The sequence below is a fragment of the Molossus molossus genome, unplaced genomic scaffold (genome assembly GCF_014108415.1).
Source record: "Molossus molossus isolate mMolMol1 unplaced genomic scaffold, mMolMol1.p scaffold_m16_p_21, whole genome shotgun sequence".
Classification (NCBI taxonomy): domain Eukaryota; kingdom Metazoa; phylum Chordata; class Mammalia; order Chiroptera; family Molossidae; genus Molossus; species Molossus molossus.
The window spans coordinates 9,510,530-9,538,395 of NW_023425357.1; the positions used below are offsets into that span (position 1 = coordinate 9,510,530).

The 27,866-nt window shown below is 57.1% G+C and overlaps 2 protein-coding genes across 8 annotated transcripts; one reads left to right on the forward strand and one right to left on the reverse strand.

The window, feature by feature from the left end:
• The first annotated feature begins 4,734 nt into the window (after window positions 1–4,734).
• Window positions 4,735–21,238, forward strand: ERCC2 (ERCC excision repair 2, TFIIH core complex helicase subunit). Of its 4 annotated transcripts, none has more exons than XM_036275097.1 (24): window positions 4,735–4,765; window positions 5,091–5,190; window positions 6,148–6,225; window positions 6,302–6,364; window positions 6,563–6,676; window positions 8,357–8,473; window positions 8,566–8,682; window positions 9,008–9,131; window positions 9,220–9,316; window positions 9,485–9,618; window positions 9,713–9,881; window positions 12,301–12,419; window positions 14,502–14,571; window positions 14,660–14,729; window positions 14,826–14,927; window positions 16,237–16,300; window positions 16,825–16,946; window positions 18,522–18,614; window positions 18,710–18,782; window positions 18,978–19,048; window positions 19,165–19,308; window positions 19,420–19,563; window positions 20,081–20,179; window positions 20,802–21,238. In XM_036275097.1, the coding sequence occupies exons 1-23, from the start codon at window positions 4,761–4,763 to the stop codon at window positions 20,171–20,173; spliced, it is 2,283 nt and encodes a 760-aa protein (XP_036130990.1). In that variant the 5' UTR covers window positions 4,735–4,760; the 3' UTR covers window positions 20,174–20,179; window positions 20,802–21,238. The 4 variants fall into 4 exon arrangements, with proteins under 4 accessions (XP_036130990.1, XP_036130991.1, XP_036130992.1 ...); XM_036275098.1 differs by having other exon boundaries at window positions 20,881–21,238; XM_036275099.1 differs by lacking the exon at window positions 20,802–21,238 and adding an exon at window positions 20,711–20,758.
• KLC3 (kinesin light chain 3) lies at window positions 20,285–27,866 on the reverse strand. Of its 4 annotated transcripts, none has more exons than XM_036275104.1 (13): window positions 27,791–27,866; window positions 24,654–24,919; window positions 23,967–24,197; window positions 23,611–23,677; window positions 23,057–23,276; window positions 22,586–22,673; window positions 22,406–22,507; window positions 21,901–22,074; window positions 21,278–21,368; window positions 21,162–21,199; window positions 20,971–21,077; window positions 20,732–20,795; window positions 20,285–20,481 (listed from the first exon to the last, which is right to left on the reverse strand). In XM_036275104.1, the coding sequence occupies exons 2-13, from the start codon at window positions 24,909–24,911 to the stop codon at window positions 20,410–20,412; spliced, it is 1,512 nt and encodes a 503-aa protein (XP_036130997.1). In that variant the 5' UTR covers window positions 24,912–24,919; window positions 27,791–27,866; the 3' UTR covers window positions 20,285–20,409. The 4 variants fall into 4 exon arrangements, with proteins under 4 accessions (XP_036130997.1, XP_036130995.1, XP_036130996.1 ...); XM_036275102.1 differs by having other exon boundaries at window positions 23,611–23,680; XM_036275103.1 differs by lacking the exon at window positions 27,791–27,866 and adding an exon at window positions 25,225–26,036 and having other exon boundaries at window positions 23,611–23,680.

Genomic DNA, 27,866 nt, shown 5'->3' on the forward strand with positions numbered 1-27,866 from the left:
CCTCCTTATAAAAACCTCTGCCTGCACTGAGATGGGGAGATGGGCTTTGTGACAAGAGTCCCTCATCTCCTCAAGTTACCAGCACTTGAATTAAACCCCTTTCCTTTTTCACCAGCATCTGTCTCAGGAGTTTGGTTTTTGTGGTGTTGGCAGCCAAACTTGGGTTCCAGTTACAATGGGAGGGCATGTGCCTGGGTGTAGATGAAGTGACATCTGAGTGGAAAATTGATGAAGCTTAGTGTTTGTGGAACCTCATTACATTATTCTCTCAACTTGTGTCTATATGAAATTGTCCTTAATAAACAGAAATGGATAAATTGTTTATTTTTTAGTTTAAATAAAGTAAACTTTTAAAAACCACAAAGAATGTGAAATGAGGTGATTATTTTAATAGTAGAAGCCTGCTAAAGGAAGAGAATAAAAATTGCTAAATTCTGGATAATGCTTCTCTTTACATGCATTGAGAGTGAAAGGGATCAGAAAACATGCTCAGAGGGACTTATTTATATTTGTGATGTTTAATTTTTTAAGCATTGAGATGTAAACAGGGAACTGAGTGTACTGGTTTTTTAAAAAATTATTTTATTTTATTTATTGCTTTTAGAGAAAGAGGAAGGGAGAGGGAGAGAGAGAAACATCGATGAGAGAGAACATCAATTGGCTACCTCCTGCATACTCCCCACTGGGGATCTGGCCCACAACCTGGGCATGTGCCCTGACCAGGAATCGAACTGGTGCATGGGTCGATGCTCAACCACTAAGCCACACCGGCTGGGCCTGAGTGTACGGTTAATATTAAAATTTTCTGAAATTTTTCTAAATTCTACAAAAGTAGAGATTAATGAAAAAAATCTCCTGTGTATCCACTATTTTACATTAAAAATTATCAACTCAACTAGCCCTGGTTGGTTTGGCTCAGCAGTTAGAGCGTCGGCCTATGGACCAATGAGTCACGGGTTCGATTCCAGTCAAGGGCACGTACCTCGGTTGTGGTTTGTCCACAGTCCTGGTTGGGGTCGTGCAGGAGGCAACCAGTTGATGTGTCCCTCTCATGTTGATGTTTCCCTCTCTCTCCCTCTCTCTCTCTCTCTCCCTCTCACTCTATCTGAAGATAAATAGAAAAATATTCTCAGGTAAGGATTAAAAAAAGAAGAAGAAGAAAAATGATCAACTCATAAATGATTTGGTTTCTCTTCCAGTGGAACGAACCTGCAGCAGATTCCTGAGAGCTCACCGTTTTCTCTGTACCACTTAAGGACGGGGATACATTCTGAGAAATGTGACATTAGGCGATTTCGCTGTTGTAAAAACATCACAGAGCACAAACCTAGATGGTCTAGCCTACTACATACTGAGGTTATATGGCATAGTCTATTGCAGCCAGGCTACAAGCCTGTACAGCACGTGACTGTACAAAGCAACACGAGATTAAATCAAGCACAAAGAGAAAGTGATACCATCAAGAGACACAGTAATGAGAGGTATGAGGCTGCTGTGAGTGTAACACGACATACTGTTTTACAGCAAACTCTTTTTTTTAAGTAGAAAAAGTACACTCTAAAATAATAAAAAGTACGGTATAGTAAATACACAAACCAGTACCATAGTCATTGATTATCATTATCAAGTATGATGTCCTGGACTCTACTTTTGTGTGACTGGCGGCACAGTGGGTGTGTTTACACCAGCATCACCACAAACATGAACAATGTGCGGGCTGCAATGTTAAGACGGCTATGACGTCACTAGGTGATAGAAATGGTTCAGCTTCATTATAATCTTGTGGGACCACCGTCGTGTATGTGGTTAGTGGTTGACACAGCACATGACTATACTGGAACATATTGGGATGTGTATTTGTTTCCTATGGCTCCTGTGAGAAATGGCCCCGAATTTGGTGGCTAGAAACAACATGCATTTTTTTTTTAATCCTCACCCGAGGACATTTTTGCATTTATCTTCAGATGGAGCGGGAGGGAGAGAGGGAGAAAGAGAGAGAGAAACATCGACATGAGAGAGAACATCGATTGGCCTCCTCCTGCATGCCCCCCACTGGGGATCGGGCCCACAACATGGGTATGTGCCCTGACCGGGAATCGAACTGGGAACCTCTTGGTGCATGGGTTGATGCTCAACCACTGAGCCATACTGGCCGGGCAGAATATTACAATTTAAATAAAGTGGTCAGGAAAGGCCTCAGAGAGGAAAGGACCTTTGAGGAAGGCTTGAGGGAGGAAGCCATGCAGAGATCTGGGAAAGAGGCTTCCAGACAGGAGCTACTGCAAAGGCCAGGAGGAGGCAGGAGGCAGTCATTCAGAGATGGCTCCCAACCATCCTGCCTCCTGCATTCACACCTGGAGTAACCCCTCCCCTGAGCATGGGCTGGGTGTAGTGATGTGTCCTAAGGAATGGAATACAGCAAAAGTGATGGGCAGTTCCTTCTGACATCAGGTATAAAAGACAGTGACTTCCATCTTTGCATCGCTCTTTGGTTCTTCTTGCTCCCTCACTTGGATAAAACCAGCTGCCCTCAGAGGTGCCCCGGTGCCAGGGACCTGAGGGGGCTCCCAGCAAGGAAATGAATCCTGCCAGCAACCACCTGGTGAGCTTAGTGGTGGATTGTTTCCAAGTTGAGCTGGATGACTGCAGCTCTATTCAATTCCTGACCTACAGAAACCGTAAGATAATAAATGCAGTTGTTCTCCCAACATTACACTGGGAGTAAGTTGTTATCCAGATTAGCTGACTAAGCAGGTGCCTGGGTGGAGGGGCCCGGAGGCCAGGTGTGGCTGGGAGGAGTGTGCAAGAAAGAGAACAGTGGGAAATGATGTCAGGCAGGTGACAGGATGCTTAGCACAGTGCCCAGCCCATGTAAATCCAATGCTCAATTTCATCTTATTGCATTCTCGGTTTGAAGACATCCTCCCTCCTTTCCCCCCTCCCCCACTTTAATGGAGTAACCAGGGCTGGGATTGGAGTGCCCTGAGAAAGTGCTTGATTCAGCCTGGGGGTGAGGAAGGGTTTCCTGGAGGAGGGGATGTCTCTTTGAGACTTGAAGGTGAGAGGTAGGTGAGAGGCAGGGTAAGTTTGGGGGAGATGACATACAGGCAAAGAGAACACCAGGAGTAAGCAGCAAGATGGGGCTGGAATGGGATGTGGAGGGCACCAACTCTTCCTAAACAGAAGGCATCATCACGGCGCATTCCCAACCATCTGACGTCATGTGTGTTTGCCCTTCCCAGTTTGTTCTCCTGTACACTGTACTGCAAGGAGCATCTCTGTGTCTAGCTGTTCCCATCAAGTGTTCCTTCCCGTAAGGCTCAGGGTCAAGCCAGTGACCTCCTTAACTGGCTCAACTCCTGCCCATCACCACCACCGTTATGAGTTCTAGCTCCCTACGACCTATTTTCAGAGCCTTTGTCTAGCTTTGGAATTATAGTTTCGTTTGTATGACTGTATAATGAATGCCATTGGTTGGTGTAAGTAACATTATCTCCACTTTAGAGGTGAGGAAACTGAGTCTCAGAGAAAAACTTGCCCAAGGCTTTACAGCTTGATCAAGTGCTGCTTCCCAGCCTACCCCCCATCCCAGCCCTGCACTGTTTTCCCCACTGAAATCTGAGCCCCTAGAGGCCATGGCTGAGGCTGTCTCAGATGGTCACTGTTGTGTGCCTTTCAACACCCTCTACAGGGTGTGCACAGAGCAGGGGCTCAGGGAATATATGATCAGTGAATGAATGAAAGTGAGGTGATTATGAAGGAAATAGTAACCGAGGGCCTAGTACCAGGTCAGGCACACAGTAGATGCCCCTAGCTATTTTCGAAACTAACACATTTATTGAATGCTTAGTATGTGCTAAACCCAGTTTTTAAAAAATGTTTTTTATTATTGATTTTTTAGAAAGAGAGGAGGGGAGAGATTGAAACGTCCATGTGAAAGACATACATCGTTCGGCTGCCTCCTGCACGCCCCCTACTGGTAATCGAGCCCGCAACCCGGTCATGTGCCCTGACCGGGAATCGAACAGAGACCTCTCTAAACCCACTTTTAACTGCTTTATGTGGGCTAGTTTAAGTGTCCTCTACACTATAGATAACCTAATTTTTCCTACTTCGCAGATAAGAAAATGCAACACCAGAGAAGTTAAGTAATTTGACCAAGGTCACACAGGATTTGAACCCAGGCATCCTGGTTCCAGAGTACACAATTTAACCATCAAAACACAGTGCCTTTTTATTACTGACGGGTTAAGACAGTATCTGGCGACTAGTAGGAGCTCAATAATGAGAGGAGTTATTTATCCCAGAGAAGTTTAGAACACAGCAGTTATTGTATAAGTGCATGTTTATCTGGTATGGTGAAACCATTCCTAACTCGTGGGCCCTGAAGGGGACCCAATATCCCTGTCATTTCCCCCAGACTCTCTTGGCTACTCAGATAATCTGGGCGGATGCGAGAAGACCGAATCCGAATGAATGATATCGATTCTCTCGGTTCTCTTCCTTCCATGTTTAGTTCTTGGTCCTCGGCGATCCTCAGCGACGCCTCTGGCACAGCCTCTCCCGGGACCCCGCCCTCGCATTGCCGTGCGCACGCGCATTATCCCGACTGGCTCCAACCCAGTGGAGTGACGGGCAGGATCAGCCAATGGCGCTGTGAGGAAGGTGGAGCGGCGCCTCGAGGACGCCCCACGGATCCTGCCTCACTGAATATTCATGAGGGGGGCGGGTTGACGCTGCTTCTAGCCACGGACGGCGCCATGAAGTGAGAGGGGCTGGGGTTTGCGGCTCGCTAACGGGCGCGGGGTCCTGGAAGATGGGGGGACCGGTGGGCGCGCTCGGGGCCCCTGCGGGACGAGGGGCAACTGAAGGGGTGGAGTGGGGATAGCCGCAGGGACCTACGGTGCGGTACGGGGATGGGCAACGAGGAGATGCTGAGGGCACCCTGAGGCTCCTGGGGAACTGGGGGATATCCGGGGGGCGGGCGGGCCAGGCCCGGCAGGTAAACTCTCGGCTCGACGACTGGGAAGTGTGGGGGCTGGAGAGGGGCTGAGGGGACGCGGACCTGACCGGACAGCCCCCGCCGCCAGGCTCAACGTGGACGGGCTGCTGGTCTACTTCCCGTACGACTACATCTACCCCGAGCAGTTCTCCTACATGCTGGAGCTCAAACGCACGCTGGATGCCAAGGTGCGTGCGTCCCACCCGCCGCTGCCCACCTGACAGATGGGGTGCCGCTCCGGCGAAGACTGAGAATGCAGGAGGTGTAGCTAGAAACCCGAGGTCCTTGGAAAGCCCACACTCCCAAACCTCCTGTTATCTAAAATAATAATAGTCAACAGTGGCAGCAGCTGACATGTATCAAAGGCGGAGCTGCTCCGTGGTTAGGAATATGTAGAATTTGGGGTCTGCTACCCGAGTTGTAGTCCTGGACCCACAGCTGTGTGCCCTTGGGTAACCCGCTTAACCTCCCTGTTCAGTAGTTTTCACCTCTGCATAACGGGTGTGGTAATAGTACCTACCTCAGAGGTTAATGTGAGGGTTACATGAGTTAACTGGCTAAGTAAGGTAGCGGTTCTCAACGGGGGAGGATTTTGACCTCCCAAAAGACATTCAGTAATGTCTGGAGACATTCCTGATTGGCATACTGGTAGAGTGCGGGTGCTACTGGCATCTAGTAGGTGGAGGCCACGGATGCTGCTAAACATCTTACCTTGCGCAGAACAGCCCTCCACAACCAAGTATCATCCCATCCCCAAATGTCACTAGAGCCAAAGTTGACAAACTCTGATGTGAGACACTTAGAAATACTGCCAGGCACAAAGTGGAAGGCTTTGCTAAATTAAAAGAAAAGGGGCTCATGATATATCAGATACTATGCCAAATGTTTAACCTCCAGTTTCTCATTAGAGTGTATTAGGCCCATTTTAGAGACCAGGATACTGAGGCCAGAAGGCACTAGCCAAAGACCACTCAAAGAGGTGGCAGAAGTGGAGTTCAAACCCACTGCTCCTGGGGCACAGACTTGCAATAGCTATGTTGTCCTGCTATTCCAAGATGGTGGCATTCTGGGGGGGGGGGTCCCCAGAGTTTGTGCCCTGAAGTTCTGAGAGCCTGTGTCTTGTTCCTCTCACTCCCAACACGCAGGGTCATGGAGTCCTGGAGATGCCCTCAGGCACTGGGAAGACAGTGTCCCTGTTGGCCCTGATCATGGCATATCAGCGGGTAAGTGACCCATTGGGCCTGTGGAGGGGGAAGGGGGCCAGGGGCCAGACAGGGCTGAGCCCATTTTTATTGGCAGGCGTATCCGCTGGAGGTGACTAAACTCATCTACTGCTCAAGGACGGTGCCTGAGATTGAGAAGGTGAGCTGGGGCCAATCCTTGTGCTCCCCTACTTTTCCTGGACCTCACTGGTCCCCCTGGTGATTGCCATCACAGCTCGGGGTGGGGTGTTTGGGAAGTTGAAGAAGGGCCTGGGGCCTGGCTGGGCAGGAGCCTGGCTGGGCAGGAGCCTGTGCTTTCAGTGAGGCCAGGTGTCCCCTCCCTCCTCGACTGGTACAGGTGATTGAAGAGCTTCGGAAGTTGCTCAACTTCTATGAGAAGCAGGAAGGCGAGAAGCTGCCCTTTTTGGGGCTGGCTCTGAGCTCTCGGAAGAACTTGTGTATTCATCCTGAGGTGAGCGCCCATTCCTCCCCTTGCCCTAAGCCCCAGGATTGAGGAAACTCTCCCATCTAACTAGGAGTTTTAGTCTTCAGACCAGACCTCTCAGGGAGATATGGGGCCATGCACAGAATTCTCCTCTCACTTGTCAAATTCGATTTATTGTTCATGGCTGAGGCGAGCATACCTCCTCTGGGGAGCCTTCCTACTTTCCCCCCAGCCTGGGAGAGGTTGAAAAGGCACTTCCTAGCCCTGGCCGGTTTTGCTCAGTGGTTAGAGCATCGGCCTGCGGTCCGGAGAGACCCGGGTTCGGTTCCCGCTAAGGGCACATACCTCGGTTGTGGTTTGTCCCCGGCCCTGGTTGGGTCTTGCGGGTGGCAACCACTCGATGTGTCCCTTTCACGCCGATGTTTCTCTCTCACACTCTCCCTCCCACTCTATCTGAACAAAATATCGAAAAATGTCCTCGGGTGAGGATAAAAAAAAAAAAAGGCACTTTCTAGAGTTTAGCAGGTGTGGTTTCCTGGTCTGAAACTTATTAGTTGCCTGTTCTTAGATAGGTGATTTCTGCAGTCTGGGCCTCAGTTTTCGTTTTTGTAAAATGAGGATAAATGGTCTGGCTGGCGTGGCTCAGTGGATTGAGTGTTGTCTCATGGACTGAGAGGTCCCGGTTGATTCCCCGTCAGGGCACATGCCTGGGTTGCAGGCTCGATCCCCAGTAGGGGGCATGCAGGAGGCAGCCACTCGATGTTTCTCTCTCTCTAAAAAATCAATAAAAAAAGTTTTTCTTGTGATGTAAACTTTTAAGATCTATTCTCTTAGCAGCTTTCAAATATACAATACAGCATTAGCTACAGTCACCATTCTGTACATTCCACCCCCATGACTTATTTATTTTATACCTTTTGATCCCCTTCACCCAGGTCACCCACCCCCAACCCCACTTCTGGCAACCACCAATCTCTTCTCTGTAATTATGAGCTTGGTTGTTTCTTTTTTCTTTTTTTTCTTTTTAAGATTCTTTATATAAGTGAGGTCATATGTAATTTGTCTTTCTCTGTGTGACTTATTTCACATAGCATAATGCCCTGAAGGTCCATCCATGTTGTCACAAATGTTTCCTTTTTCATGGTTGAATGATACTTCATTGCATATAGGGCTTAACGTTTTTGTTAATCCTCACCCGATGATACTATTTTTCATTGCTTTTTAGAGAGAGTGGAAGGGAGGGAGGGAGGGAGGAAGAGAGAAAAAAGGAGGAGGGGGAGAGAGAGAGAGAGAGAGAGGTGAGAGAGACACATCAGTTGGTTGTCTCCCATACGTACCCCATCCGGGGCCAGGTATCGAGCTGAGCCTGCAACCCAGGTGTGTGCCCTTGACCCTTTGGTGCTCAGGCTGATGCTCTAACCATTGAACATCTCTGGCCAGGGCATAGGGCTTAATGTTTTAAAAATAATGATTTAAAAGTAACAATTTTGCCACTCTTGCATCACTGCACTAAGTTCCCAAGTGTCTTAACTGTTTGTTATTGAGACAGGTTGAGGTTTGAGTTTTCCAGAAATCCCCTAGTCTCACCCCAGACAGGGCAGCCTCCCATCCCACCCAGTCATGAGGCGTAGAGCCCTGGGTTCAGCAGTGGTTGGGCTTTTCGGCCTGTTCAGGGCTGAGATGCACACCCCCCGGCCTGCTCCCCAGGTAACGCCCCTGCGCTTTGGGAAGGACGTCGATGGAAAATGCCACAGCCTCACAGCCTCCTACGTGCGGGCGCAGTACCAGCGGGACACCAGCCTGCCCCACTGCCGTTTCTACGAGGTGCCTGGCAGGACAGGGCTAAGGGAGGGCGGGCCAGACAGCTTGTGACAGCCCACCTCCCTTGACCCCCTCACCCTCTCGCCCTGCCCCAGGAATTTGACATTCACGGGCGCCAGGCGCCCCTCCCTGCTGGCATCTACAACCTGGATGACCTGAAGGCTGTGGGGCGGCGCCAGGGCTGGTGCCCATACTTCCTTGCCCGCTACTCGGTGAGGAGGCCGGCAGGGGGTGGGCAGAGGGCATGTGTGAGGATTACAGGCTGCCTGCCTATTTGACTGCCTGTGTCTGTCTGTCTGCCTGTATCTCCCTTATGGTTCTGTGTCTCTGTCTGTCTGTCTCTATCAACTTGCTTGTTTTTGTGTCTTGCCTGTGTCTGTCTTTCCTTGCCTCTCCTCTGCCTGCCTGTCTTGTCTGTCTGTCCTTGTCTCCCATTTGTGGGCCTGTGAGGAAGTGACGTGGAAGTGTGGGCAGTAGCAGGGTTCAGATGCTGGGGGTGGCTCAGGCTAGGGTAACCCTCCCCTCCTTGCCCCCCAGATCCTGCACGCCAACGTGGTGGTTTACAGCTACCACTACCTCCTGGACCCCAAGATCGCAGACCTGGTGTCCAAGGAGCTGGCCCGCAAGGCTGTCGTGGTCTTTGACGAGGCCCACAACATCGGTGAGGAGGGGCCGGGGGGCTATGCCAGCCCCTCATGCTGCCCCCAGTCTGCCCGCCTGAGCTCGGCCCTCTCCCCACTCCTCTCTAGACAATGTCTGCATCGACTCCATGAGTGTCAACCTCACCCGCCGGACCCTGGACAGATGCCAGGGCAACCTGGAGACCCTGCAGAAGACAGTGCTCAGGTGGGGATGTGGGCGGCTGGGAGACCCTGGTGCCCACCTAGCCCCTGCCATCTAGCCTCTGCCTCTTCTGAGCCCCTGTTCTCTGCCAGACGTGCCTCCAGGGACACCAGCCCTGTCCCAGTATCCCCTCAAGTGTCCCCGCTCTTCCTACACCCCGTCTCCCCACAGGATCAAGGAGACAGATGAGCAGCGTCTGCGGGACGAGTACCGGCGCCTCGTGGAGGGGTTGCGAGAGGCCAGTGTCGCCCGGGAGACTGATGCCCACCTGGCCAACCCCGTGCTGCCGGATGAGGTGCTGCAGGGTGAGCTGCTGCCCCACCTCGGCCGGCTCCCTGCCCTACTGCCCTGTCCCACTGTGAGAGCCACGGCGTGGCGGCTGACCCCTTCTCCCCGCAGAGGCGGTGCCGGGCTCCATCCGCACGGCCGAGCACTTCCTGGGCTTCCTGCGGCGGCTGCTGGAGTACGTCAAGTGGCGGCTGCGCGTGCAGCACGTGGTGCAGGAGAGCCCTCCGGCCTTCCTGAGCGGCCTGGCCCAGCGCGTGTGCATCGGGCGCAAGCCCCTCAGGTGCGGCCCCACACAGCCGGGGGCGGCGGGGGGTCCCTGCTGGCAGCCTTGTCCCCCGCACCTGTGGCCCGGAGCCACCATGTTGCCAATGTCAGCAGTAAGTGAGGAGTGGGGCGCAGAGGTGCGTGCAGGTCCAGGGACAAGGTCGGAGCTGGTCCGAGGTCCCTGTGTTGGGCAGGGGCCTGGCAGGCAGCACATGGCTCGATCGGAGACTTGACCCGAAGAGAGTTTGATGGAGACACTGTTTGCAGGGGGATGGGCAGGGCAGAGGAGCCAACAGGGGTACTTGGAGGAGCTCAGAGGTATTTCCACGCCCGGCCACAAGCAGGGGAGAGAGCGGCCCTAAGGAGGGGCCCCTGACAAGACTCAGCAGGGTGAGAGCTTGGGAGAAATGCCCCAGACCCCCTGGACCAGGGCCTCTCACTGCCCCCCCCCCCTCCCAGCCCTAAGCCTGAGGGCAAGAGAACGAATCTGGCGGGAGAATGGGGCCTCCTGTTACTTTTCCTCCACTGTTTTGGATAAGTCATCGGTCTCCGAACTTCAGTCTCCTCCTTGTAAAATGGGTAGGGGGTCGTCTCCTTTACACGCAGCTTTCTGCGGTGGCTGAATGAGGAAGCAGTGACGTAGGTACCCACCCTGTCTTCAGGGCTGCCAGTGGGCTGAGCACTACGTTCCGGGCCTCTGGAACCACTGTGGTGCCCTATGCTGAGATGAGGACGCTGTGGGCCCGGGTGGGGAGGCCCTTGCCCGGTGCTGTGTGAGTGGCACTGCGTGGGGTCATTGTGCAAAACCAGGCCTGTGGGGGCTGCTCCGCCTCTGCGGGTGGGGCAGCCCTCAGTGTGGCCTCCCGTCTCCCCCCAGATGGGAGGCTTGTGAGGGCAGAGGTGGGATCCTAGCCACCCAACACATGTTCCCCGAGGGCCTGCTTTGTGCTAGGGACACAGTGGTGACTGAGACAGCCCTGGCCCTGCCCTCTGGGCTCACACTGCAGTGGGGAGACAGACCCCTCTCCAGACAGGGACGAACCTGAGCGGGAGGGCCGGAATGGGAGAGCCCGGAGGGAATACCCGATCCAGCCCAGAGTTGGGGTGGGTGGTACAGAAGACACTTGAAGAAATGACATGCAGGAGGCAGGTTTTTTCTGTTTCGTTACTCCTCACTGAGGATATTTTTTCCATTGATTTTTAGATAGAGTGGAAGTGGGAGGGTGGGCAGTGATGTGAGAGAGACACATCAATCCGTTGCCCCCTGCATGTGCCCTGACTGGGGTCAAGGATCGAACCTGCAACCCAGGTACATGCCCTTGACTGGGAATCAAACCCACAAGCCCTCGGTGCACAGGCTGACGCTCCAACTACTGAGTCAGAGCAAGGGGCAGGTTTTAGACCTGGGGCCAGATGGTCCTGCTCCACGGCCTGTCTGTCCCAGGGGTGAGAGCGTCAAGCCCGACTGTCAGTGTCCGTGGCTCACTTACTGTGAGCTCTGGGAACCCCGATATCATATCCGTGGCATCGGCAAGAAGCCTGTGGGGAGCAGCACACGAGTCTGCTCAGGTTGCCGCGACAAACTACCGCACAGTCCTGGAGACTGGAAGTCTGCGAGCAAGGTGCTGGCAGATCCGGTCTCTGGTGGGGCCTCTCCAGCCTGCAGACAGTGGCCTCCTCGCCGCACCCTCCTGTGGCCTTTCCTGTGCCCATTCCGAGAGCTCTGGCGTCTTCCTCCTCTTAGGATACCAGTCCTGTCAAATGAAGACCCCATCCCATGACCTCACTTAGCCTCTGTTACCTCCTACAGGCCCTACTCGAGGTTAGGGCTTCAATATATGAATTTTGGGAGGGTGCACGATTCAGTCTGCAACAAGCAGCGTGTAAGGGAAAGACACAGAAATGGACAAGCGGCTGCCCTTCTGTCCCCGTCTCCCAAAGGGTCTCCGTGGGCCCAGCAACCACTCGGGTTGGCTCGGCACCATGTCACTTTCTACCCTAGTCCCGCCCCGCTCCCCTCCATCAGTACCGATGGAGTGTGGCAGTGTGTGAGACTGCAAGGGTGTGTGAGCATGTGGGACTCGGATGCTTTTTGTGTCACCAGGGTGGCCACGTGTGACTGAGACGGGCCGAGGTTCTGGTGCACGTACGTGTATGACTGTGTGGCCATGCAGGATTCACGCGCCTGAGGTTCTGGGTGTGGCTGTGGCTCTCCTACTTGGACTGAGAACCTACGTATGAGATTGTGTGACCATGTGTGGCGTGCATTCGGCTCTGCCTGGTGTACAGTGTGTAGACACAGGTGACTGAGACCGCCCCAGACCCTGCTGTCACTGTGGAGGTGACGCGTGGCCATGTGCTCTGACAGCGGAGGAGGGGCTGCTGGGCCTGTCTGGACTTTCCATCACCCCCTAATTGTCTGGCCTCCCTACCAGATTCTGTGCCGAACGCCTCCGCTCCCTGCTGCATACCTTGGAGATCGCCGACCTCGCTGACTTCTCCCCCCTCACCCTCTTGGCTAACTTTGCCACCCTGGTCAGCACCTATGCCAAGGGTAAGTGCACCTGGTCCTGCCGCTGGGCCCCCTGGCAGCTGGAATCAGGATCCCAGTGGGGTCTGGAGGGTTGTCTGCAGGACTCGAATACTCGGGACCTCGTAGGGTGCAGGAGTTTGGGCTTTAAGGGCACTGGGGAGACACCAACAGTTTTGAGTGAGCGAGCCTCGGGCTCCGATCGGTGCTTTCAGAGGCTCCCTCTGGCTGCATGCTGGGGAAGGATGGGCCTGGAGATGCGATGAGATGAGGCCAGAGTTCTGTGGGGTCAGCTCCCACTTAGGGCGGGGTAAGGACTTGGTTGTTCTGTTCCTGTTGGCACTGGGGAGCCATGGCAGGTTCTGAGCAAGGGAGGGGCGGGGCAGATTTGTACTTTAGAAGGATTCTTCCCACAGGGACTGGGGGCAGGATAGATGGAGCCTGAACCAGGGCCAGACGAGAGAAAGGGAGGAATTGGAGAGCGATGTGGGAGGTAGAAGCCAGGACTTGGCGCCGGGGGAGGCATTGAGGGTGGTGCTCAGATCTCCAGCTTGCCAGGGAGAGGGGAAGCGCTCCGGAGGCTTTATCGCCTTTATTGGTCAGCATTCCCTCCCCTTCCTCAGCTTTAAGCTGGCCCAGTGCTCAGTCTGATCCCCGGGGATTACTCCTCTATCCAGGAAACCAGGTCAGGCCTGCCTAATGTCCTCCGCTGGGCTGGGCCTCGGCGGGAGGACGGAGGATCCGCTCCCCACCCCTGGGCCCAGCAGCTGCAAGTCCCACTGGACGATTCCTCCCGCACCCACTTCTCTGTCTCCTGCTGTCTTCCCTCCCAGGCTCCTTCTCTTCTCCTCCCCACTTTCTTATACTTTCTTCTACCTGGAATACCTTCCCCGTCCTCCCCTCATCCTTCAGTTCCTGGCTTAGTAGAGATGTCCCTTCCTCCAGGAAGCCCTCTCTGACTTTCAGGCTGTGTCTAGCCCCCTCTTCTGGGCTCTCCCGTCCCAGCCCTGCCACTTTGGGTAGTCACTGTCTGGGGACAGGTCTGTGTCCCCATCAGTTAACTGTGAGCCCTGAGGGGGCAGGTCCGGAGCTGATCTCTGCTGTGTCTCTGGCACAGGGCTGGGCACGGAGGACTTGACTGTTTTGTTTGTTTTTTTACTAAGTGAAATTAAGTATGTGAATTCATTTATCTATTTGTTCAACTAACAAGCCAGGCCCAGCCCTGGGGAAGCTTCAGGAACCAAGAAAGACCTTATTCCTGACCTCTTGGAACTTACATTCTAGAGGGAAAGAATGGTAGCAAAGACACACAAACAAAGAAGACAGTTCAGAAAGTGACCATTTTCCTGAGAAACAAGTGGGTCGCCAGGTGGGAGCAGACCTGCAGTGGCCTGGTGGCCAGGGAAGGCATTTCCGAGGAGCTGACGTTTGAGCTGAGTCCCATATGACCAAACGGACCTAGCCACTTTGGGAAGCTCTCCAGGCAGTGGGGCCAGCAAGTCCAAAGGCCCTGTGGTGGGCTGAGCCTGGTGGTTCTCGCGAGTCAGGCAGGAGACCCGTGAGCAAGGAGGAAATGGAGCCGGAAGGGCAAGGTCCCATGGATGATTCTGGACCCGGGGAGGGGGCGGGGGTGGTGCGGGGGCTGTGAGGGACTGTTGAGCAGGGAAGGGGTGTGACCTGCCTCGGGATTCAGAGTCCCTCTGTGCTGTGCAGGAGCAGGGTGGGCACTGGGAGGCAGTGAGGAGGCAGCCCTAGTGGTTTAGGCAGGAGGTGATGGCAGCTGACCGGGAAGGGGTGGGGAAGTGGTGAGATTGCAGACCGACTGTGGAGGCAGAGCTGACGGCCTCCTGATGGCTTTGATGGAAGGTCACGGGAGAGGCTGGAGTAGCAGGCCGGGCCCTTGTGCCCTGGGAGAGACGGGATCCTCCATGAATGTTTGCATGGGTGTTGGGGAAAAGCTGTCAGGCTGGGGTGTATTTTGGACTCAGATGCCTGGGCTTTAGGCTTGGGCTGCAGTTGGCTGGTCCCTTTCACTGTGGGGGTGGGGACTGGGCGAGTGAGCACGGTTATCACTGGCACCCCAGCATTCTCCCCGGCTCCCTGTAGGTTTCACCATCATCATCGAGCCCTTTGACGACAGGACCCCAACCATTGCCAACCCCATCCTGCACTTCAGGTGAGACCTGACCCCAGCAGGGCGTGAATGGACTACGGGGCTCAGCCCCGCTGGCCTGGCCTTTACCACCCTCGTCTGCTTCCCACAGCTGCATGGACGCCTCGCTGGCCATCAAACCCGTCTTCGAGCGCTTCCAGTCTGTCATCATCACCTCTGGGGTGAGGACCTTCTCTGCCCCCGGCCCCCAGCCCTCCTGTGTGGCTCCTGGTTCCTGCCCAGTCCTTCTGAGATCCCTCCCGTTGTCCCCGCTACAGACGCTATCCCCACTGGACATCTACCCCAAGATCCTGGACTTCCATCCTGTCACCATGGCAACCTTCACCATGACACTGGCCCGGGTCTGCCTGTGCCCCATGGTGCGTGGGAGAGGGTTGGGTGACGGGGCGGGAAGATGGAAGTGAGGGGCTGTCCTTCCTCCCTCTGTTCCCTCACTGCTCAGGAGGAGAGCCGTGCAGCTCAGGGCTCAGACTCCGGGCTCAGACGGACCTGGGCTTGACGCTACTACTCCCTGTGCGCATGCTCTCCAGTCTCGGTTCCTCATCTGTAAAATGGGGATGCCGCCTCTGTGACCTCCCAAGGAGGGGGAGAGGAGAGTGAGCTCACGGGTATGAAATGCTTATGTGGCCCAGGGCCGGGCTCTTGGCTAACGTGGCTTTGCCAGTTGTCTGGCTGTGACCTTGGTAAGGGACCCTTCTGCTGTGTGTCAGCCTCCTCTGTAAATTGGGCCTCACAACACGGGCCCTCGGTCCTTCATCTGAAGCTCTTGGGCTAGGTGTTTGAGAATTGAGAATTTTCCTGAATTTGTTTTTTATTTTATTTTTTTATCCTCATCCAAGGACACCTTCCCATTTTTTGTTCAGATAGAGTGGGAGGGAGAGAGAGGAAGAGAGAGAGAGAGAAACATTGACATGAAAGGGACACATTGAGTGGTTGCCACCCGCACGACACAACCAAGGTACGCGCCCCCAGCAGGAACCGAACCCAAGTCTCTCTGGACCGCAGGCTGACGCTCTAACCACTGAGCAAAACCGGCCAAGGCAGAGAATTTTCCTGACTTTGAAACGGGGCCTGTGCTGTGCAACACTCCCCACGGGTGGGCGGGCGGAGCAGCAGCCTCTGGCAGTCATGAGTATTCCAGCAGCGAAACACTGTGCAGGGTCAGAAAGGGAGACCAGTCAGGACTGATAGATTCAGGGCGGGCAGGTTTCGCTACTCGGTTTGTGACAGACTTACATATCTGGGCTTCCCAGAGTGCTGCGGTTTCGGGAGTTGTGTCCCAGGGGTTGTGAGCCGGTGCAGCATGGTTTTGTGAGGGGCCGGTGGGGCTGCACCAGCGGCTGTCAAGGTCACGGTGAGGAGCGCTCTCCTGGAACAGACTGGCCGCAGGCTGGGGCTGGCTGGAGTACACTTGCTGGTTGAGAACACAGGCACACTTGGGTTCATTCTCGTCTCTGCTGTTTATTTGCCAGGTGACCTTGGGCAGGCGACTCACCTTTGCTGAGCCTTAGGTCATTCTTCTGTGTGGTACAGAGAACAGGGTGGCTGAGGGTTCATTCAATGACACCGTGTCTACAGAAGCATAGCACACCACTAGCTGGCAACCGGCACTCACACGTCAGGGCGGTTGGGGCCACTTAACTTATTATGATGTTTCCTGTTCTCCAGATCATCGGCCGCGGCAACGATCAGGTGGCCATCAGCTCCAAATTTGAGACCAGGGATGATATTGGTATGCTGCCCATGGGGGTGGTTTGTTTGGGTTCCGAGAGGGGAGGTTTAGCAGTCAGTATGGTTTATGTCTTGCTGCAGTAACAAATACTCCCAAGTCACACTGGCTTCACACAGAGGCTGCCACTTGCCCACAATACCCGCACTATGGATTGGTGGGGGCCTGCCCAGTACTGCCTCTCTGGGACCTTCCACCATTGGACACATCCCTGCAGTGAGATGTGACAGGAGGGATCCTGGTGAACTGTGCACTGGCTCACAAAGGTGCTCACCTGGAAGTGACACACAGCCACCCTGCATGCATTTCACTGGCCATGGCAAGTCACCTGGCCTAACTTTAGGGGGCAGGCGGTGCTGTCCCACCGGCCTGCAAGGAGAAGTGGAATGTGTGTGTGAATCCTACAAATAGCTCATTGGGGTTTCTAGGAACCCCAAGTTCAAGACCAGGCATTAGACAGGAACGCTGATAGGGAGCAGGGAAGAGGACCTGGGCCAGCAGAGGGTCCAACGTCTGCCCCCTCACAGCGGTGATCCGGAACTATGGGAACCTCCTGCTGGAGATGTCTGCCGTGGTCCCCGATGGCATCGTGGCCTTCTTCACCAGCTACCAGTACATGGAGAGCGCCGTGGCCTCGTGGTATGAGCAGGTACGCCCACCGCCCCAGCTGTCCACACCCAGGAGGCCCCTTGCTTCTCAGATCTTGGCTCTGCCCCTCTGTGTTGGCTTCACTTGTGCTGCAAATGGTGACATGTGTCATAGGTGACAGGAGAGTGTATAAGGCATATATGAAGAGTTTAAACAATAAATAGTGTACACCCTGTGCCCTCCCCCACCTCCAGGGTAAGACTGAGACATTAACACCTCTGTGGGCCCTTCCTCAAAGGTGTCCCCTTCAGGAGAAATAATCACACCCTGCCTTCTTGGTTCCTTGTTCCCTTGCTGCTCTTTTTGGGGTTACCACTGTGACTGTGCTCCCCCCCTTAGCATATGTGGCTCGACATGGAGACACAGTAGCAGGCGTGCTGTGCTGTTAGAGGAAGGTTCTGGAGAATTAAGACTGGACAGAGAGCCCTGGCCTGCTTGGCTCAGTGGTTAGAGTGTCGGCCCATGGACCGAAGGGTCTCAGGTTCAATCCCTGGCCTAGTCGGGGCACACGTGGGAGGCAGCCAGCTGGTGTCTTCCTCACATCGGTGCTTCTCTCTTTTCTTCCCTCCCTCCCTTCCTCCCGCTCTCTAAAAATCAATGGAAAACATATCCTTGGGTGAGGATTAACCAAACAAAAAGACTGGACAGAGACTCTGGGCAGAGAGTGCACTGGGGAGCATGTGGGCCAGGTCTGGGCAGGGTGTGGGGCGGGCCCCTCTGTCCTCCCTGCCTCCAGGTGCGCCATGGCCCAGCTCTCGGGGTCGGTGGAAGCAAGCCCTGCTTTGGGCTGAGATAAGTGAACTTGGCTAAGCCAGACCCCAGGGAAGGTGGGGGTGGGACCCTCATTCACTCATGGCCAAGACCTCAGTTTTGTCCTCAGACAGGCTCCTTCCACACAGTGGGAGAGGCGGCTGCTGGCCACCTGCGCCCACGTCCTGAGCGCCTTGTGTGTCCTGGTTAAGAAACCTCTGCCTACCCCAAGGTCACGAAGGTGGTCTCCTATGCTTCCTTCCAGAAAGCTCTGTAGTTCTAGCTTTCCAGCCGAGGTCTGTGAGTACCTCGAGTTCATCTCTGTGTGTGGTGTGAGGTGGAGGTCAAGGTTCATTTTTCCCCATATGGAAAGTTAGTTGCTGCAGCCCCATGTACGGAAAAGAGCTCTCCCCACTGAATGTGACCCTCTGCTCTGTCCCACCGGTGTGTCTGTCCTGGGTCACATGTCTCTCTTACGGTGTCACATAAGGAACCTCCGGGCAGCCTCTGAGCAGCTCTGCCTGGCTCCTCAGCATCTCCAGTCACTGCCTGGGCAGGAGGTGTCCCGGTTGGCTGTCCTGGGTCACGTGCCTGCCCCACTTGTTCGAGAGGGGGGTTGTGGGGATCGGTTCCCTGCCAGGATCACAGGGTTTTCCGAAAGAAGTGAGGCTGGCCAGTGCCACCCCCCTCCCTGCCCGTCTCCGCTGGGGAGAGAAGTGGTCTGTTGCCTGGGAACCGGGGGCAGAGCTGAGTTTAGCCAGGACACCTGTGAGCTTAATCCTCCTCCTGCCTCCCGCACCCTGACCCGCCCAGTGTCCTTCCCCAGGGCATCCTTGAAAACATCCAGAGGAACAAGCTACTCTTCATCGAGACCCAAGACGGGGCTGAGACCAGTGTCGCCCTGGAGAAGTACCAGGAGGTGAGGTGGGGTGGGGGTGCTGACACAGCGGCCAGAGATGGGCCAAAGGGGACAGGTCCAAGGGTCACAGCTCTGTCCTGGCCTCCCCGCCCCAGGCCTGCGAGAACGGCCGTGGGGCCATCCTGCTGTCAGTGGCTCGAGGAAAAGTGTCCGAGGGAATCGACTTTGGTGAGTAGATGAGGCTCTCCCCTTCCCAAGCGCCGTCCCGGAGCTCAGCCATCTCTGCTCTCCCAGGGGCCCGCTCACAGCCCGTTCCTGGGGCCGGTGGGGCCCTCAGGCACATCCCCTCTTCTCAGTCCTGGGCTGCACGAGGGTGCTCTTTCCTGCTGGTCTCATCAGTAACCGACACCCCTGCCCACGCAGTGCACCACTTTGGGAGGGCCGTCATCATGTTCGGTGTCCCCTACGTCTACACCCAGAGCCGCATCCTCAAGGTGAGCCGCTCCGGGGACGTGGCGTTTCAGGGCCTCTCTCGGGCCCTCCTGCTAGGACTTGTGCGGGGAAGAGGCTGAATGCAGAGGGACAGGCAGTCAGGGATCATCTCCCACAGGCACGGCTGGAATACCTGCGCGACCAGTTCCAGATCCGAGAGAAGGACTTTCTCACCTTCGATGCCATGCGCCATGCGGCCCAGTGTGTGGGTCGGGCCATCAGGGGCAAGACGGACTATGGCCTCATGGTCTTCGCCGACAAGGTGCGGGTTCAGGGGCCCCGCCACCTGGCTGTTCCCCCAGTCGTCCAGGGGGCCCCCGCCCCCGCCCCAGGGTCCTGACACCTTTCCTCTCCCCCATGCTCCTGCTCAAAGCGGTACGCCGGGGCGGACAAGCGGGGGAAGCTGCCCCGCTGGATCCAGGAGCACCTCACGGACGCCAACCTCAACCTGACGGTGGACGAGGGGGTCCAGGTGGCCAAGTATTTCCTGAGGCAGATGGCACAGCCATTCCACAGGGTGAGTGGAGTTGGCCCGCCCCGACTTCCCTTCAGCCTCCCAACCTAAGCTCCTCCTCCGGGAAGCTCTCCTGGCTTTCTCCCCGCCCTAACCCCAGCCTGCCCTTGACAAGGAGAGGTCTGTGTGCGCCCACACACCCGGCCTGGGAACTGGTGGGAGTCGAGGGCTACGGACGCCAGCGTGTGTCTACAGTAGACGAGCAGGCGCGTGGGAGCCCCGAGGAGGAAGGGCGAGAGAACGGGGTGAGCAGGCAGGCAGAGCCTCCGGAAGGCTGATCCTTCTCCAGCCTGGACACAGCTGTGTGGCTGCCACCTCCCTCCTCCTGGCCTGTCTTGTGTCTATGGGGATAGTATGCTCTGCATCTCAGGGGTGTTTCCAAATTCAGGTGTGCTGTCCTGTAGCCCTGTGAGCCACCTCGGTCACCGAGGACCCCCCTCTCCTCGTGGGGGCGTGTGAGGAAGCACAGCCACAGTCTCCCAGCCCCTGGCCTGACCCCTCCCTCTGTCCCTGCCTCCAGGAGGATCAGCTGGGCCTGTCCCTGCTCAGCCTGGAGCAGCTGGAGTCGGAGGAGACGCTGCGGAGGATCGAGCAGATTGCACAGCAGCTGTAGCGCAAGGTGTGGGCAGGGCTGGGGGAGGGGGCTTCAGGGAGGCGCTGGAAGGTCCTTGCAGGAAAGAGACCTCAGGCAGACACTCCTGGCAGCCAAATCTACAGCCTTTAATCACAGGAGAGGGCAGCCCCATATACCTGGTGTCCCCAAGTGGTGGGGCGCCACGCAGGGAGACGAAAGGACTCCCCTGTGCCCACCCTGTCCCCGAGAACTGCGGCCATGCGGTCCGGTTGACATTAGCGGGGGCCCAGGTCCTGGGTGCTGGCGCTGAAGGCCCGAGAGGCCTCACTCAGGTGCTGGTTGGGGAACTGGGAACAGGCACGAGGGATGGCTGAAGGGTGGGTGAGGAGCAAGACGCAGCTGCCCACCTGCTACTGGAGCCACCCCCGCAGCCTGGCTGCCAGCTTGTCCACCGCAGGGGCTGTATTGCTCCTTCTGTCCCCACAAGTCCATTCCCTACCTTGACCCCCAAGTAAAACCCATCCATTCTGTGTTCTGGGCCTGTCAGCATGGCCTCCTACTCCACCCATGACTTAGGTGCCCGTGTCTGCTGCTCACCTGGGTCCCAGCAGCCCTTGCACCATCCATGTGCAGCGTGTTGAGTGACACAGCTCTCTTCATCCTGCAGACGACACGAGTGAGTCCCAGGTGCCTGGCTCCCACCCTGGGAAGACCTCTCCAGCACTGGGTTTGATTGTGTGTCACAGGGGAGATGGGAGCCATGGAAGGCTCTTGAGCAGGATGAGGGGAGGAGCTGCAGCTATGAGGACTCTTCACTGACCTGATGCAACACTCACCCGGCTGCTCCCGCCGCCCCCTCGCCTCTGAGTCGGGAGACCAACTTCTCACTTCCACGCCGGATAGACTCGCGGAGCTTGGAGAACGAGCTGCTCCGACGAAGGGTCTGGAGAGGCCCAGGGACACCAGTCAGTCCCCACACCCTGCCAGCCCGTCCCACCCTGGAAGCTGAAGCCAAGCCCACCCTCACCTGCTCTGCATCACCAGCTGTGCCTGTGTTGGGGGTTCCTGGAGAACAGATGGGGGACATTGTGGTGGGGACACTGAGAAGCCACCTGTGGGGGAGGGGAGGGGCTGGGGGCTCACCCAGAGGGGCAGGCAGGTCCTCCCTGCTGAGGATTTCTTTGTAAAGCTCTTCTGCTTGCTGGTACTTGTTCTGTTTCAGGTAGGCTGAGGCCTGCAGGAGGGCACGGCCTGGCTGAGCGCGGCTCAGCACTGCACCCAGGCACATCCCCCGCCCCCACCCACTCCTGGCCTCAGCCTGCAGCAGAGCCTGGAGCCTGACCCTGCTGTCCCTGCCTAGGCGACCCAGGGCTAGGGACTTCCTGGCTCAGCCCGTTTCCTGCTCTACCTTGGCCCACTGATGCAACCTCATTGTGCCTTAGTTTCCTCATCTGCAAAATGGGGGAACACCTGCCTCACAGGGTCCTTTAAGAAACGGATGGTGCAGGGAACGCATTAAGCAGAGGAGCTAGAGCCAATAAACATCGGATGCTGTCACCCGCTCCCGGCCAGTCCCCAGCGTCTTTCATGGGGCTGTTCTTTGGCTACCACCACCACCGGCTGGTTTCCTGACACCTCTGTGCCGAGCAGTCAGGGCCCCGCTGCGAAGCTGAGTCTCAGGGAACCCCTTCTCCAAAGGCCTGGCAGAGGGGGTGCTCCGGGCCTCTGGCATCCCCACCCCCACCCCTGGCCCCCAGCACCCTCACCAGGTTGTTCTTTGTCTTGGCCACATTTGGGTCATGGGGCCCGCCCAGGGCCTCATAAATGCTCAGGGCTCGCGCATAGTGCCGCTCCATCTCCTCGAACTTTCCCTGGTTCTGGCAGAGCAGGGCCAGGTTGTTGAGCTGCTTGGCCACATCCGGGTGGTCGGTGCCCAAGATCTAGGGGTCATGGGGTCATGGGGTCACAGGTCATTGGGGTCATCCAGGATTGGCAGGCTACCTGATGCCAGCAGCCATAACAGGGGTCCCAAGTTAGGGAATTCAGGACAAAGGAGGGAATTACATGAGGTCGGGCTGGAGGGCAGACATTACACCAAACTGGAGATTTATCAGGTCAGAGGTCATGGTGGTCCAGAAACCGCCTTGACCTTGGGATGCAAGGTCAAATGGGTAGATCAGGGAGGAGGTTGGGGGCATGTGAGTGAGGTATAAGAGAAGTCAGTCAGGAGTTAAGATCGAATGGAGGGGACTCCGCTGGGCAGGGCAGGACCTTCTCACGGATCTCCAGGGCACGCTGGCAAAGGGGCTCCGCCTCCCGGTACCGCCCACGCTTTCCGTAGAGGACAGCCAGGTTGTTCAGGGTGGCAGCCACCTGTGGGGTCAGGGGAGGCAGGTCAGGGGTAGGAAGGCACAGCCCCCGGCCCTCCCGTCCTCCTGGGCCCCCACTCACTGCGAGGTGGTCAGGGCCCAGTGTCTGCTCTCGGATCTGCAGGGCATCGTGGAGAAGGTCTGTGGCTTCTTTGTACTTGTTCTGGTCCCTGTGGGGCGCGCAGGGGTGCAGGGGTCAGCCAGGGTGGGGTAGCAGGGGCCGGGCTGATCCCAGCAGGTTCAGGGACCTGGCCGAACTAGGCATGGGTGGCACCCCTTCCGGGTCTCCCCATACCTCCTAAGTCTAGCACCTCCAGATCACTGACAAGCCTCTGGCCACCCCAGGTATCATACCCAATCTGTTGGGGTCTGTCACCCACACTTCCTGACTCCTCTTTGCCTGGGTCCAAGTGGCCTCCCCAGATCTCTGTCCCCCTCCTCACCACCATCCCTATACCCCACGCAGAACAGGACACCAGGGGTCCCCCTCTTCCACCCCACAGCGATTCCCGCCCTCCCTGCCCCTCCAGCCGTGGCCAGCCGCAGCCCTCACCGGTACACCAGTGCCAGGATGTTGAGCATGGTGGCCACGTCAGGGTGGCAGTGGCCTGAGCTGCGCTCCAGGTCCTCCAAGGCCTGGCGGCACAGCGGCACAGCCACCTCGTAGCGGCCCTGCCCCGCGTACTGGATCACGAGGTTGTGCAGGGTCCGAAGGCGCGCCGGGATCTCGTAGCCACCCTGCTGAGCCGCTGCAGCGCCCGCCGCCTCAGGACCTGGGGGTGGCAGGTGCCTAGTCACTGCGGGCCTCCTACCTCTCCAGCCTCACACGGGGGCACGTGCACCCCAGGGCTACAGCTGCCTCACTGTCCAACTGGGCCCTGGGCCCACGGGGTGTGAACACAGGCATCTACCTGCCTGGTCCCACACCTTCCAGCTTCACCTGCCCACTGTCACCACCCCCACAGCCACCTGCTTCACCGTCCTGACCGTTGCCCTAACCTCCCCCGGCCCTGCTCAGAGACCCTGGGAGGCAGCTGTCCCTCCCCAGCTCAGCCTCTCATCCTCCACAGCCGAGCTCCCCACAGTCACGTGTTCCCCCTCACCCACCTTTCCTTTCCTCCTCTTCACTGGGGAACAGGGAGGCCAGGCTGTCTCGGCGAGGGGGGGACTCAGGCTGCTGCGGAGAGGACAGGAAGGCGGGGAGTCGCGAGGGTTGGGAGTTCCTGGATCTCCAAGTTTGAGGGAGGTGGTGGTCAGGCCCCTCAGGAGTCTCCTGAGGGCTTGGGGAGGATCTGGGGCTTTTGTGGAACAGCTGAGGCCTCTGCAAAAGTCTAGTGGCTTGTGGGGGTTCTTTGAGGACCTAGGGCCCTGAGCTCCATGGAGGGTTGGGGGCCATGGGGTATCTAAAAAGGGTCGGGGCCCCTAGTGCATCATGACCCCCACTGCGCCTGGTCCCACAGCACCTGGCCCTCCGCGGGTAGGTCATACTGCCGCAGCTGCCCCAGGAACTCCAGGTGGCTCTTCTCCTCCTCCAGCTGGGCCACGGACTCCTCACTGGCCCTCAGTCGCCGCTGCGTCTCCTCCAGCTCCTCCCTCAGCCATGTGTTCTCCTGGGCCAGCCTCCGGGCCTGGGCTCGCAGCCGCTGCTTCTCAGCCTCCAGGGCGCCCACATGCGCCGACAGGGCCAACAGCACCTGCAGGAGTCAGGGGCCTGGTCCCTACCCTGCCAGACAGCCCTTGCCCCAGCCCAAGGCCTCATCGAGTCAGGGCATTCCTATTCTATCCCCGTTCCCCAGATTCTGCAGAGCGCCCTCCAGTGTAACTCCAAGGACACGGAGGCCCCCAGGACATACCCAACTCACCCAGGCGCACACATTATGCCGAGACTGCATGTCCCACCCATGTACCCCAAAGACTCCCCAAGACCCACAGTTCTATAGAAGGATCCCATCTGCTTTAGTGGTACCTGCCACACTCAAGGGCCCCCCAGTGCTACCCAGGGACCCCATCTCTGGCTTGAGCCTTTCCCTCCCAGACCTGGCTCCCTAGGTCTCACCTACTGCAGGCTTACCCCCCTGCATACCTGGGCCCGTCCTCCCTGGGCCTCCCCCGAGGTCTGAGTGTCCCCCCCGGGGCTGGACCCCTCATACCTGGGCCTCGCCCAGCCCCAGCTCGATGGCTTCCAGCGAGTGGCTCACCACCTGCTGCTTTTCTTCCAATAGTTCCAAGCCAGCCACCGCGCCCTGTCCTGCCAGGGCCTCTGCCAGGTGCCCGGCCAGGCCACGGTGCTCTGCACGGAGGGCCTCCAGCCCCTGCACCACCTGTCGTGTCTGCCGCACCAGCTCCTCCGGGCTCAGGCGCTCTGGGCCCAGCCCCACACTTCCGGGGGCTGCCACCTGCACAGACATTGCTGGTCCTGGGGGGCAGCGGGATTGGGGAATGATTGCCAAGGCCAGGCAAGCCAGCCCCTCAGCCCCCAGCCGTTCCAGCAGCAGGACGCCTCCTGTTATCTTCCCTCCAGCCTCCCAGGCTGCCCTCTGCCTCGTACCCTCCTCCCAGCCGGCACCCTGTCCCACACCCATCCCAGCCAGCCCTCCACTGGGAACGTTCTAGTCTATCTTTGCCCGTTCTCCGCCCCGGGAACAACTCCAAAGCCCCATGTATGACTAACCAAAAGAGGGCAAACAGCTGGTCTGTGGCCCCCCACCTGCCCCAGCTCACCTGGTCAGCCCTCGCCACCCCAGGGGTACCCTGGCCCAGACCTCCTGGCTGTGTGGCCTGGAACTGGAGGCACCTTCCTCTGCTGGGTGTGTGGGGTGGGGTGTGTGGAGGCGGCAGCCACTCTGTGAGCTCATTCTTAGGGTGTTTTTGTTGGGAACCAGTCAGACCGCTGGGGCTGGGAGGTGGGACTGGAGGAGAGGGCCAAGGGGCTGGGGTGTCGGAAGCAGAGGAGGCCTCTAGATGGGGAGGTCAGTGAGAGGGACCCCAGGGGTGGGCTCCTGGGGCCTGGGGAGCTGACAGACCCTGAGGGAAAAGGGGCTCCGCCCTCCATTGCAGACAGGCCCAGCCAGCCCAAGGCGTGTTGGGACACACGTGTGACAGGTGTGGCTCTTGGATGTCACTGGCCATGTGACAGTTGAGGGTTTGAGACCCAGATCATGATGGGGGTCTTACACGTGGGACTTCATATGGTTGTATGTGAGTGACAAAGTCAACGACACAGTCGGTGGTGCCTTGGAGCCCTCATATACACGCTTGCACACAAACACACTCCTCTCAGAAATACACCTCAATGCACACCTCAGAAGGGATTCTTAGAAATACAATGTAAGACACAATCCCCTCTCAGAAATACAACACATTCTGGACATACTCTTCCTCCTCTAAAAATATAAAACTCAATACACTCACATACACATCCACACTTTCCCTTCAAAGCACAACCTAATGCAACACACTGACTCAGGCAGACACACTCACACACTCCGCTCTTGGAAATACAACCCAACGCCCAGGTATATTTTTCTTTCAGAAATAAAAGTCAACACACAACACACACAGAAATATTCTCTCACCCACGAAAATGTAACCAAATTGCAAATGTCTCACATTCAGACTGTCTTCTTGCACTTATGCTCATGACACACGCCCTCTCCCACTTGCGCAGCCCCCCACGCAGCCGGGTCTCCGCTGCATGCCCAGCGCCTCCTCCCAGCATGTGCCCCCAGCTGATGGACCTGTCACGACCTTCCCCGCTTCCTCCAGTGCTCCCCAGCCCCTTCCGGGCCAGCCAGAGATTTGCACACCTGCACAGGCAGCCACACAGCTACACATACAGAGCTCCAAACACAGGCGCACAAACAGCCCCTCAACTCACTCAGTAATGCTGCCACGAGTGGGGGCCCAGACCACAGACGGCTGTGGAGACACCCGGGGCAGGGCCACCGCTCGTGCACACACCCTCTCAGGCAATCGTCGCTCAAGACACTGCGCGCACCCACCATGAGCAGCCCCGCGGTTTCTGCACCTGCTCACAGGTTCACAATCATATACACTTAGATGCGCAGCAAGGGCAGCGTGTGATCCCGTGGGTTTTACACCGCAAGCAGCTCCCATCACCTCATCTCTCTCTGTGTATGTTTGTGCATCAGCCCCTTTCTATATGTATATATGTGTGTAGGGATGTTACACCATCCTTGGTCTCACACCTCACACACAAGCCCCCTACAGTCAAACACAACCACATAAGTTGGACAGCCATCTGACAACCACACCCAATAGTCACACAATTTTGCCGATTTATACAACCACCCACAACTTCATGCACAATCTCAGGCTCTAGACACAGCCTTGCCTGCACCACCCACAGTCCAACCGATGACCACAGTAACAGCCACGGAGACACACACAGCTGCACAGCACTGGAGCAGTTTCCCTGATGCACACCAGCTCCCACATCACACAGTCCCCCAGGCAGCAAACTCCCCTTCATGGGCTCCGCCCTGTGTCCCCAACCAGACAGCTGACAATGACAGCGTCACACCCCACACAGCCGTCCTGTTACATTGCCCACCTCCCTGCCACTCCCCCATCATACAGACAGAAAGACAACTACAGCCATGCAACCTCTTGATCACACTCACACCTAATCCCATGAACAGTTCAACTCCCTCCCATGCACACAGCCACACACCCGTACGACATTACCCATGCCGTCAGAGGTAGCCCACAATTTCACACCACTGAATTGGTTTCCACATCATTCACACAGTCATGGTGCACCCTCTCAGGGTCACACGAATAGTCCATCTCCCTCCACACCCATACCCACAGCCTGACACCATCTCTGCACACACCTGAGCTTCCTACACCATCACACACTTCAGACACCCTCTCTCATACACACGCACACACTATCCCCGTACACTCACAAGCAACAGGTCTCCACCATGGCCAGCACTCCACAACCACACAACTTACCCCTGGCCGGCCTGCCCAGCCCCGGGCACCCCAGCTTCTACGCAGCGGTCACAAGGGTCCCCCTCCCTTTCCTAAGCCCCGCCCTCGCTCCTGTTTACCTGCGCACGGGGGAGGGGGCGCGGCCCCAGCTGGGCCTCCAGAGCCGGGGGAGCCCACAGGCGGGGCAGGGGGCGTCCAGGGGCCCCCAGGCAGGTCCTCGTTGCCAGGCCAGCGGGCCTAGGGGTGCCCCAGGCCCAGCTCTCACCCTCTGCCCCCACCTCCATCCTCGCGGCCCCGGGGACCCCCGCCCCGCACTCCCGGCGCCCACCTGACCGCGCCGGCTCCGGGATCCACTCCGCTGCGCTGCGCCCGACCGCGTCCCAAAGTCGCGCACGCCCCGCGGC